The 12,879-nt window shown below is 40.1% G+C and overlaps 2 protein-coding genes and 1 long non-coding RNA gene across 3 annotated transcripts in view; 2 read left to right on the forward strand and 1 right to left on the reverse strand.

Annotated features, from left to right (window-relative positions):
- The window catches only part of LOC135242400 (protein NLRC3-like), a 1,894,071-nt gene that overhangs the window by 383,925 nt on the left and 1,497,267 nt on the right, over nucleotides 1-12,879 (forward strand). The gene's annotated exons all lie outside the window — the stretch shown is intronic.
- The window catches only part of LOC135242451 (uncharacterized), a 641,023-nt gene that overhangs the window by 155,041 nt on the left and 473,103 nt on the right, over nucleotides 1-12,879 (reverse strand). The gene's annotated exons all lie outside the window — the stretch shown is intronic.
- Nucleotides 1-12,879, forward strand: part of LOC135242405 (NACHT, LRR and PYD domains-containing protein 12-like) — a 237,563-nt gene that overhangs the window by 152,729 nt on the left and 71,955 nt on the right. The window contains 4 exon segments of the mRNA XM_064313466.1: nucleotides 4,425-4,494; nucleotides 5,663-5,701; nucleotides 6,435-6,777; nucleotides 9,539-11,327. Of these exon segments, the coding sequence (XP_064169536.1) occupies nucleotides 4,425-4,494; nucleotides 5,663-5,701; nucleotides 6,435-6,777; nucleotides 9,539-11,327 (2,241 nt within the window).

Raw genomic sequence — 12,879 nt, forward strand, 5'->3', positions numbered from 1 at the left:
AGGTATGGGCATGCCCCGCCAAGGCGTAACTTGGCGGGATGCCATACCTGCCATCCCAATAGCATGAATACTGAATAAGCACATGGTGACCTCTTTGTCTTCAGTGTTACATATACAGAAATAATAGTTTGGTTTTTATCGATCGGTTGCTTTCAGAGTCCTGGGCCGCATGGCATCATAGCGTTCTTCCTGGCAGGATGGCAGGGGGGAGGATAAAGAGGAAATCCAAGCTCACCAGTTTGGACTTCTAGAAATGTATAAGACAGAGAGAAAGAAAACACAGACACACACATAGACACACACACACAAACACATGTACATGTAATATTTCTAACTTCAGGTGTAGGTGGGTGTATTATGTCATATTCAGGTGTAGGTGGGTGTATTATGTCATATTCAGGTGTAGGTGGTGTATTATGTCATATTCAGGTGTAGGTGGGTGTATTATGTCATATTCCGATGTAGATGGTGTATTATGGCGTGTTCAGGGGGAGGTGTGCTATACCATATTGGGTCACAGCTGTTTAGATGGTGTTTTTTCTTGTTGAGTTTCTGCAGGTATAAGTCACCGTGGATCCATTTCCACAGTGCCAGAGTTACTCTCTCTACCCCTCACTCCTATATTCTAGCTGTTAACACTGTCCAAACAGGAGCAGCTTCATATTTCATGCAAATTAATCAACAAGGATTAACTGATGAACTGCAACCACATTTTATGAGTTTCAGTTAGGACAAGTCACGTATCACGTACCCCTTGCAAAGTTATTGTGAGATTTCGCAAAAACTTTTGGGTTCTCTGGCAAAAATTAAAAAAAAAAAAAAAAAAGTCACAGTGTCATAATGTCCTGGTAATCTGTAAACATGGAGGAGCAGCTGCTTATGTTTTGCTGTGAACTTGATTTAAAATATGAAAATCTTAGCTAAACTATTGTAAATGCGTATAGTCTACACTCAGTCATTCCTCTGTCATACACAGCAGTAAGTACATTCTGTGTATGTGTTAGCTAGAGGAATGACTGAGAGTAGGTATTCACAATAGTCTAGCTAGCTGTCCCTCTCACTATGTAACACATACACCTGAGTAAATAAACACATGTATTTATGTACTGTGTGTGATAGAAGACTTACTGAGTGTCGCAAGGCTATACGTATTCAGAATGGTCTAACTAGCCCTTGCTAACCAATATAAATGCATATTATCTAAGTATTTATTATGTGTGTGGCAGAGGAATTGAGTGTAGCCTATATGTATTCACAATAGTCTAACAGCTGACATCTTTATATTTAAAGCGAAGTTTAAAGCAAAACACAAGCAGCTGCTCCTCCATGTTTATGGTTCCCCAGGACATTATGACACCATGACAATGGCCCGAATGTATTGTTATTGTATGTATTGTTATTTATATACATATATACAGTACTGTGCAAAAGTTTTAGGCAGGTGTGAAAAAATGCTGTAAAGTAAGAATGCTTTCAAAAATAGAAATGTTAATAGTTTATTTTTATCAATTAACAAAATGCAGAGTGAACAGAAAAAAATCTAAATCAAATCAATATTTGGTGTGACCACCCTTTGCCTTCAAACCAGCATCAATTCTTCTAGGTACACTTGCACAAAGTCGGGGATTTTGTAGGAATATAGTCAGGTGTATGATTAACCAATTATACCAAACAGGAGCTAATGATCATCAATTTAATATGTAGGTTGAAATACAATATTAACTGAAACAGAAACAGCTGTGTAGGAGGGTTAAAACTGGGTGAGGAACAGCCAAACTCTGCTACCAAGGTGAGGTTGCTGAAGACAGTTTAATGTCAGAAGTCATACACCATGGAAAGACTGAGCACAGCAACAAGACACAAGGTAGTTATACTGCATCAGCAAGGTCTCTCCCAGGCAGAAATTGGAAGGCAGACAGGGGTTTCCATATGTGCTGTCCAAGCTCTTTTGAAGAAGCACAAAGAAACGGGCAACGTTGAGGACCGTAGACGCAGTGGTCGGCCAAGGAAACTTAGTGCAGCAGATGAAAGACACATCATGCTTACTTCCCTTCGCAATCGGAAGATGTCCAGCAGTGCCATCAGCTCAGAATTGGCAGAAACCAGTGGGACCCAGGTACACCCATCTACTGTCCTGATAAGTCTGGTCAGAAGTGGTCTTCATGGAAGAATTGCAGCCAAAAAGCCATACCTCCGATGTGGAAACAAGGCCACTCAACTGTGCACGAACACACAGGAACTGGGGTGCAGAAAAATGGCAGCAGGTGCTCTGGACTGATGAGTCAAAATTTGAAATATTTGACTGTAGCAGAAGGCAGTTTGTTCGCTGAAGGACTGGAGAGTGGTACAAGACTGAGTGTCTGCAGGCAACAGTGAAGCATGGTGGAGGTTCCTTGCAAGTTTGGAGTTTGGGGCTGCATTTCTACAAATGGAGTTGGGGATTTGGTCAGAATTAATGGTCTCCTCAATGCTGAGAAGTACAGGCAGATACTTATCCATCATTCAATACCATCAGGGAGGCATCTGATTGGCCCCAAATTTATTCTGCAGCAGGACAACGACCCCAAACATACAGCCAATGTCATTAAGAACTATCTTCAGCGTAAAGAAGAACAAGGAGTCATGGAAGTGATGGTATGGCCCCACAGAGCCTGATCTCAACATCATCAAGTCTATCTGAGATTACATGAAGAGACAGAAGCATTTGAGGCTGCCTAAATCCACAGAAGAACTGTGGTTAGTTCTCCAAGATGTTTGGAACAACCTACCTGCCGAGTTCCTTCAAAAACTGTGTGCAAGTGTACCTAGAAGAATTGATGCTGTTTTGAAGGCAAAGGGTCGTCACAGCAAATATTGATTTGATTGAGATTTTTCTTCTGTTCATTCATTTTGTTAATTGATAAAAATAAACTATTAACACTTATATTTTCGAAAGCATTCTTACTTTACAGCATTTTTTCACAGCTGGCTAAAACTTTTGCACAGTACTGTATATATTTTTATTTTAACATTTTTTTTCTCACCCACGTCCCTTTAGGGGCTCCGTATGTATTAAACTATTTACATGGATATGTAAATACATATTTTGGTTTGGTGGTGAATGGATCTGCTTTAGGTACCCTATTTAACAGGGAGTACTATACATCTCCCCTACTAAACAGGAGGAATACCTGAAAACCCCAGTATCTAGAAGCAGATCCAAACAGTAGGTGGTGCTGGGGTGGTGGAGGGTGAGTGCAGTTCTGAGCAGCAGCAGTGAAGCAGGCAAAAGCAGCGCAGGCAAGCAGCAGCGCTGAGAGGTCTGATTGGTGGTTTAATAAGGCGCTCCATTGGTGATGTATGCCCTGTGATTGGATGGGTAAGAGAAGAGTGTTGTGTGTATGCAATTGGATGATTGTGGAAACGCACAAGTATGCGGTTAATGGATTGGTCAGCTGCGATTTTTGAGTTTCCTGACAGAACTTGCTTTGTACATTCAGTGTGCAACGCTCATTCATTTCTAACTCTGATGTGTGTACAAGAGAGAAACTATGCAAATGGTTCAGTAGACATTTGTAAAACAGATTCTTCTGGATAGAGCTGCTGTAAGAGGATGCGTTTAACTGGAAGCTTTGTCTCCATGTGCTGTGAATTAGAGCTGCAGTAAGAGGATGAGTTTAACTGGATGCTCTGTCTCCATGTGCTGTTAGTTAGAGCTGCAGTAAGAGGATGAGTTTAACTGGAAGCTCTGTCCCCATGTTTTATTCACAGGGTCCAGGTAGAAACAGCAGGGTCACCTGTACCCAACTGTCTGTCTATGAAGAGTAATGAATCAATGGATCGTCCAATCTACTTAAAAGAGAGTTTACAGGTGATCACAGGTAATTAAATATGATCATATCGACACTACTGTTCAATCTCACTGAGAACTTTCATGCATAGGTGGGTGTATTATGTCACATTCAGTTGTGCTGTGTGTTAGAGCTGCAGTAAGAGGATGAGTTTAACTGGAAGCTCTATCTCCATGTGCTGTTAGTTAGAGCTGCAGTAAGAGGATGAGTTTAACTGGAAGCTCTGTCTCCATGTGCTGTGAATTAGAGCTGCAGTAAGAGGATGAGATTAACTGGAAGCTCTGTCTCCATTTGCTGTGAGTTAGAGCTACAGTAAGAGGACGAGTTTCACTGGAAGCTCTGTCTCCATGTGTTGTGAGTTAGAGCTGCAGTAAGAGGATGAGTTTAACTGGCAGTTCTCTCTCCATGTGCTGTGAGTTTGAGCTGCAGTAGGAGGATGACTTTAACTGTAAGATGTGTGTCCATGTGCTGTGAGTTAAAGCTACATTAAGTAGATGAGTTTAACTGGAAGCTCTGTCTCCATGTGCTGTGAGTTTGAGCTGCAGTAAGAGGATGAGTTTCACTGGAAGCTCTGTCTCCATGTTTTGTTCACAGGATCCAGCAGTCACTGAAGTCCAGCTCTTTCGAAGAGAAGAGTTCAGATAAATTATCTACCGCAAAAAAGGTATGAGATCTTTTTTAATTGGTTATGTGTTTTCTTTGTGCAGTAAATCCATTTGAGTATATATAATGCCTATATAATTTAGTGCAAGGATAATTACATTACATTACAGGCATTTAGCAGACGCTCTTATCCAGAGCGACTTACACAACTTACACAAATGTTTACAAGTGCCTGACATTGCCCTTAACATTAATAACATATTGCACCTTTTTTATATTATTCATGACCATCTAAAGTGGAATATCATATGAACACAATAAACCAGCTTTTTACTAAATGCACTATTTTAATGATCTTAGCGCATGGTCTAAAGTGCATGGTACAAGTGCATTTAGGTTGTGTCCAAACCCACTTATTCTCGTTTAACAGTGGATTATTTGAGCACAATGTAAGGCACGAGGTTCCAATGGGCTGAACTTACTGTCTTAATTTATAGGTGTGTCCTGGGCATAAACATGTGATAAACCAATCAGCATATCATCTCACATTCCTTATAAAGCCACCTGCACTTGCACCTTGGTGGATTGATAATATAATGGTGGATTTTAAAAGTCTTAGAAAAACAGATTTACCTCTGTCATAAAAGACCTGTTTCTGTGCGAGTCCATTAAAATTTGGAGATCTAAAATGACCATCATGCTCAGTGAATCCCGCAGAACATATTTGAAAATAAATCATAAAAATGTGATTTAAAATGTTGAAATAAATGCAGTATTCGCTGGGCAATGTTGTGGATTTTTTAAATCAAATGAACCATTCTGTCTGCATAACAGGCTGTAGATGAAGCAGCTCTTCTGCCAGCTGATTCCTCCTCGCCCGTGCTGCTGGGGTATCTCGGTTCATTAATATGCATCAGCACATACAGTTCAGCATCACGCCTTCTAAAGTCCTATAATGTGTCCTCATTTATGTCTGAGACATCCATGACTTTGGCAACGTTATGCAACACACAACACGCCACAAAGAATATTCAGGCCTTCTGAGGGCTGTATTGTAAAGTTCCACCTGACTTATGCAAACATCTGAAGTGCATTTTCAGAATTCCAAACGTCCTCTCTATTGGGCTACAGTGCATGGTTTTGTGAGTTTTTAATTGAATGACTACTCACGCACTCTATTATATTATCTTCAGCCATGTCTTTAACGGAAAGCCATTGTCCCCTAACAGCCACCCCTCCAGGAGTGGGATTCCCCCAGAAGACTGCAGGTATGACTGAGTTGGCCAACATAAAGGAGTCATGTCTTTATCCAGGATAATCTGCAAATACATGTGTAACCATACAAGTCACATCACAAAATGTCAGTGTTACAGTTCACATGTATTATGACCTATTTATTTGTCATGTGTTCATTTATTATTGTGATGCAGCACACTCTTCATGTGTTTATTTCACTCTGATACAGCACACCTCTTCATGTGTTTATTTCACACTGATACAGCACACCTCTTCATGTGTTTATTTCACACTCTGATACAGCACACCTCTTCATGTGTTTATTTCACACTGATACAGCACACCTCTTCATGTGTTTATTTCACACTGATACAGCACACCTCTTCATGTGTTTATTTCACACTGATACAACACACCTCTTCATGTGTTTATTTCACACTCTGATACAGCACACCTCTTCATGTGTTTATTTCACACTCTGATAAAGCACACCTCGTCATGTGTTTATTTCACACTGATACAGCACACCTCTTCCTGTGTTTATTTCACACTGATACAGCACACCTCTTCATGTGTTTATTTCACACTGATACAGCACACCTCTTCATGTGTTTGTTTCACAGTGATACAGCACACCTCTTCATGTGTTTATTTCGCACTGATACAGCACACCTTTTCATGTGTTTATTCCACACTGATACAGCACACCTCTTCATGTGTTTATTTCACACTGATACAGCACACCTCTTCGTGTGTTTGTTTCAGTCTCTTCTGCGCACTCTGATGAAGTTAAAGAAGGATAACAAGTTAAAACGGTTTAAGAGCCACCTGAGACGGGACTTTCCAGAATGCTTTAAGAGTTTGCCTGAAGATTCGTCTGTGCTGGATAAGTTTATGACACGTATGAAGAAATGGTTCCAGAGTCATCAAATTGATGATTACCCAGAATGCACTGAGAGAGAGCAGGAGGATCCTGAGCCCCTGTACATAGTTGAGAAGATGCTGGAGACCTGTGGCAGTGAGAGGTCTCTGAAGATCACACTCCACATCCTGAGGAACATGAAGCAGAAAGATCTTGCCGGCTCACTGGAGAGAGATGAACAGCACAGTAAGAGTTTTCCCTCACTTAGATAGTAAATCTAACAATGATTTATAGCATCTACACTTTCATAATAGTGTTTTACATTGACAATATTACATATATAAAATGCCACAAATAACATGTATACAAAGGCATTTACATTTATTAAAATATTGCCTCAAGCAGTGATTACGGGGACAAGTAAATAAACAAGATTAAATGTCCTTGAGGGGGGTTAAAGCTTTTGCTCAAAAACCAGTAACTAGACCACTGTCCCATCAGACAGACTGCCCTGAGTTTGTATCCAGGAATCAAACGCAGCAGTCAGTATAAAAGTATTAGATTATAAGGACTTCCGGGTGTCTCACGCTGTAAAGAAGCTCATTCCAAAAGCAAAAGCATGACCCTGCAACGGGGTGTTCAAGTCCTACTTGTGCGCCTGCAGATGTGCAAACCAAGAATATGATGACCCCTTTATCCTATCCTATTTATTAATTATCAGTTAATTTGCCAAATTCATTGATAAGTCAGTCTACAGAAAACTGGTGGAATCAACCAACAAGTCAAAACAAGGGTTTTAACATTAGCTAATTGAATTTACTACAAAGCAGTCAAATAGATTAATGCGTTGAAATCATACATTCTTTATTGAATGCAGGCTCACTGCTTCAAAATTACAAAACAGAAGACATACAACAAAACATTAAATGATTGATTATGAAATAACAGAAAAGAGAGAGAGAGACGGATAAGCCAGACCATGCCAAAGTGTTACCCACTTCCATCAATATATTTTTGTGTTTTCTCTGAAACTGAGACTTTGAATAAACTGAATAAAATAGCTACATGACAACTGAGTGAAATATATCCGATTTGTGTGTGTGCGGTTCCAGCAAACCACCAAAGCTGTGCGTTCTCTGTGGAATTGATAAGAGGAGAGTGGCGGTGCATATTGTACTTTGCATTTCTTTAAGTACTTTTTCTGTTTTGCGTTTTGTCATGCACATTTTGGCGCTTTTCTCAGTGTTCCTGTAATATGCCTCAATACATTTTCCCTTAGCCTATATAACAAAACCGCTAAAATTTAGAAGTACAAATGTTAAAATTTATTCAGTTGTTTACTTTACTTCAAGAAAATAGTGTTTTTTTTGCAGTGTACGGTTTTGTAAGCGGTAGTACACAGCAAAACAACGAGGCCTTACTAGAGTTAAAACATTACAGGTTGTTGGCTAATGACACACCCAGCACTGGCTCATGTGACTCTAAAATATCTGACCTGCCCCCCGAGTGTTTCAAGCAACTTTCAACATAGCAAGGGATGTTGTGTCTCCCCAACGTAGACTGCCCCCAGCTCATGTGCAGGAGCTTGTCTTTACAAAATATAACTTGTGGAAGTTTGAATAAAGCATAATGGCTTTTTTATTTTCATTACCTAAGCTTATGCAAATCAAACATACAGCTAAAGAGGAAAGAAAAATATTAACAAACAAAACATTTTAGCCTAACATTATGTAGTTAAAAAAAAAAAAATTATTAGGGGTTCATTGAGTACAGTAGTTAATAATCAAGATAAGAAACATTTTTTAAAATGATAAATGCATTTTTTCAGTTTAATTGATTTCACTGTCCCTTAGGTAGGGGTGGTGGGGTTCATGCTGTTTGTAAGAGTAAGAATGGGTAACTATGTTTTGATTCATGAAATCATTTTTCCTATGTCTTATTAACCTACGTTTAATGTTACCTGGTCTGGCACCTGCGTTTTCAATACAGTGATTTAGGGTTTCATTTGATGCATTTGCCTCTATGGCAGAGGTTCTGCCAGCCAGAGGGAAATAGGCTACTTGTGGGGTTCTGACAGTAGGAGGCAGCATCTATGTTTTTTCCTCAGAGACAGCTTCCATCATTCTGCATTGAGAAATTGTACTTGATGTCACACTACGTTGTATTTTGGGGTGACTGGCCATCTTTAGAGGAGTGCTTAGCTCTGTGGTTTTGAGATATCATTTGTACGCTATTTGGGAAAAATAAAGTCCCAGCTAATAGTGGTCTGGTATCGGGTACCATACTTTAGGATAGTAGTCAGCGTAGTCGCCATTCAAGTATTTTTATGGATCCGATCCCTAACTTTCTTGTCATATTGTAAGTCTGCAATATAAAACCTGTGTAAGACTCTGGTCAATCCCATTTTGGCGATTTTTCAGAAAACATATTTTTACAATTTTTCTCATGTTCAATGTCAGAAATGCTTCAGCTATAATCAAATAGCAACATATACATTGTTAACTTGCCAGAAAATAACAGCAGTTTTCTTTAATATGATTCCAAAAATTAGCTTCCCTTTTCTGTGTAGCTAGTCACTCTTGTTGGAGGGATAGCTACACATCATCAGACACTGGCAGTAGGTTGGGAACTCAGAATCGAAAAAGTGCGTTCTCCTTTTCACCATAATGAAAAAAAAACCCATTTGTGTTCATTCAATCAAAAACGATTATAACGAGAGTGACAGTGACACTGATGCTCATGCAGCAAGAAATTCAATTTCAAGGATGGAATGTATGTAATACTGTGTGAGGGGTGTGTTTTACACTGTGATAAAGGCGTGTATTACTGTGTGAGGTGTGTAACATACTGATAGAAGTATGTAACACTATGATACTGTATGTGTAAAATACTGTGAACACTGAATGCACTAATATTTTTATTGATTGTTTCTTCTTAAAATCTGTTAATTGAAAGGGAAATTTTAATCTTATTTTAAACAGTTATTTATCATATTTCCTCTTTTCAGATGAATCCATAAAAAGAGCCCAGCAGGAACTGAAAACTCATCTGAAGAAGCAGTTTGAATGCATACTTGAAGGTTTAGCAAAGCAGGGCAACCGAACCCTTTTGAATGATATCTATACAGAGCTCTACATCACAGAGGGGGGAAGTGGCGGGGTTAATAATGAACACGAGGTCAGACAGATTGAGACAGCATCCAAGAGACAAACCACACAGGAGACTGCAATCCTCTGCAATGAGATCTTTAAGCCTTTACCTGGACAAGAGAAACCCAGAACTGTGCTTACAAAGGGCATCGCTGGCATTGGGAAAACCGTCTCTGTGCAGAAGTTCATTCTGGACTGGGCAGAAGGAAAAGCCAATCAGGACGTTGATTTCATCTTCACTCTTCCTTTCCGAGATCTGAATTTGAAGAAGGAAAAAGCATTCAGTCTAATGCATCTTCTGCAGCACTACTTTCCACAAGTGAAAGAGATCAAAAGTGTTGAAGGTGATGAAGTCAAAGTGGTGTTTATCTTTGATGGTCTGGATGAGTGTCGACTTCCTCTAGATTTCCAAAGCAAAGAGATCTGCCATGATGTAACAGAGTCATCATCAGTGGATGTGCTGCTGACCAACCTCATTAAGGGGAATCTGCTTCCTTCTGCTCTCCTCTGGATCACTTCCCGACCAGCAGCAGCCAATCAGATTCCTCCTGAGTGTGTCCACCAGGTGACAGAGGTACGAGGGTTCAATGACCCACAGAAGGAGGAGTACTTCAGGAAGCGAATCAGTGATCAGAACCAGACCAACAGAATTATCTCACACATAAAGTCATCCAGGAGTCTCTACATCATGTGTCACATACCAGTCTTCTGCTGGATTTCTGCTACTGTTCTGGAGACAATGTTGGGTAAAGCAGAGAGTGGAGATCTGCCCAAAACGCTGACTGAAATGTACACACACTTCCTGCTCATTCAGACTAATGTGAAGAATCAGAAGTATCATGGCACTGATGAGACAGACCCAAAGAAGATGTCAGCATCAGATACAGAAATCATCCTGAAACTGGGGAAGCTGGCTTTTCGACAGCTGGAAAAGGGCAATCTGATATTCTATGAAGAGGACCTGAGAGAGAGTGGCATTGATGTCAGTGAAGCTTCAGTGTACTCTGGGGTGTGCACAGAGATCTTTAAAGAGGAGTGTGGGTTGTATCAGGAGAAGGTCTACTGCTTTGTGCATCTGAGCATTCAGGAGTATCTGGCTGCCTTGTTTGTGTTTCATTCATGTGTAAATGAGAACAGAAATGTACTCAGAGCAGAAGAATCAAAACCTCACAGTGACAGAGTGCAGCTGTCTGAGTTACACAGGAGTGCAGTGGATCAGGCCTTAGAGAGTAAGAATGGACACCTGGACCTTTTCCTCCGATTCCTTCTTGGCCTCTCACTGGACTCCATTCAGACTCTCTCAGGAGGAATATTGACAGAGACAGAAAGCAGATCAGAGAGCATTGAGCAAACAGTCCAGTACATTAAGGACAGGATCAGAGAAGAGTCTTCAGCAGAGAGGATCATCAATCTGTTCCACTGTCTCAGTGAACTGAATGACAACTCTCTAGTGGAGGAAATCCAGAATTCCCTGAGATCAGGAAAACTTTCTGATAAAAAGCTGGAACCAGACCAGTGTTCAGCTCTGGCCTTTGTGTTACTGATGTCAGAGGAGATCCTGGATGAGTTTGACTTGAAGACCTACAACACATCAGCAGCAGGTCATCAGAGACTGGTACCTGTAGTCAGGAACTGCAGGAAGGCCATGTAAGTATTATGTCATTAATAATGTAGATGATTGACCACATCTTTTCCCACTTTCAATTTCTAGTAAGAATAAAGTGCAATAAAGGCAAGTGAAAATTTGGTTTAAAAAAAAAAATTTCTGAATCAAGATGTTTTAACTAGTGCCCTCATTTGATGTTTTATATCCAGAACATAAGAAGCATCAAATGCAAAACCTCATCACTTATCATATATTTAATTTAATTTACTATTACTATTTACTAATTTAATACATTTACTAATTATTTGCAAAGATAGCAATTGTGAAATAAATAAGGAGTTTATTGATATCAGAGTAATCTGATAGATCAACCTTTATTAGAACATACAATTCTAGCAGATTAAAATGAAGAGATGCTATATTAAGTTACAGAATTAAGAAAAGGTGCCGTATTTTGGTGACAGCACAGGCACAAACACACCTGGAATTGCTTGTGTCATATTTTTCACTTTCACCAGGGTTATTAGTTTTATGGTCTGTGGTTAATTGATGTACGTCGCTCTGGATAAGAGCGTCTGCTAAATGCCTGTAATGTAATGTAATGTTAATCTGGTTGTGTCAACATGGGTTTGTTGGTGCAATCGGGGATGTGCCAATAGAAACATTCGGCACTGTGTTAGTTTGGTGTTGAATAATGCGTTTGCAGTTAAACCAACCCATACCAGGTTTTAACTCGTGCTATTTTGGCATTATAACTGTGCCACACATGTGAGTCCATACACACATAACACAGATACAAGAAATATTTTGTTTATTTCAGTTGAACTATTTTAAAGGAAAGCTGTATTCAGTTATGCAGTCCAATGCCAGCTATTTGGGCAGTGGAGTTAATTGTGTAAGCTACTTGAATGAGACAGGTGGGAGACTGGCTTTACACCCCTCAGATAGTGTTTACAATGAGCCCAGAATGCACTGGAAACTTGCTTTTAATCATGTGTTTGGCTGGGCTAGGTCAATGATTGAGTGGGCCTATGGAATGTTGAAAATGCATTTTAGAATGTTGGATGGACTGGGTGGTACATCACTGTACAGCCCTCAGAGAGTCAGTGCATTCTTTGTGTGTGCTGTGTTCTGTATCCATAGCCATACACCATGGATGTGACATAGACCCTCACGGAGGAAACATTACAGGACTTTCATACGCAGAGAAGCAGAGTCGCACTACAGATATTACAGATCACTAAAGATATTACAGAGCACAGAGTGCACGAGAGAGCAGGGACTGGTTGCCTGTGGAGCCGTTTCACTAGTGAGTGTACATTCATCTTATCAAGTGGATGTCTGAAATGAATGACACTTAGGTGAAGTAAATAATTTTTTTGTTTATTTTAAATAGTGGTATGAAGCAAAAATGGACAGCAAAGAAACAGAAAAGCTATAGTAAATCCAGACAAAATGCTTCATTCCTGTCCGCTGGTGCACAAGCGTGATGCCTGCCTAGCTGAAACAGTAGTGGCAGCAGCAGGATGGAGAGCCCGACTGGAGGCTGTCTCTGCCAGCTGCCTCCTGCTCCTGGCCAGTCTGGGAATATTC

The sequence above is a fragment of the Anguilla rostrata genome, chromosome 16, assembly GCF_018555375.3.
Source record: "Anguilla rostrata isolate EN2019 chromosome 16, ASM1855537v3, whole genome shotgun sequence".
Taxonomy (NCBI): Eukaryota; Metazoa; Chordata; class Actinopteri; order Anguilliformes; family Anguillidae; genus Anguilla; species Anguilla rostrata.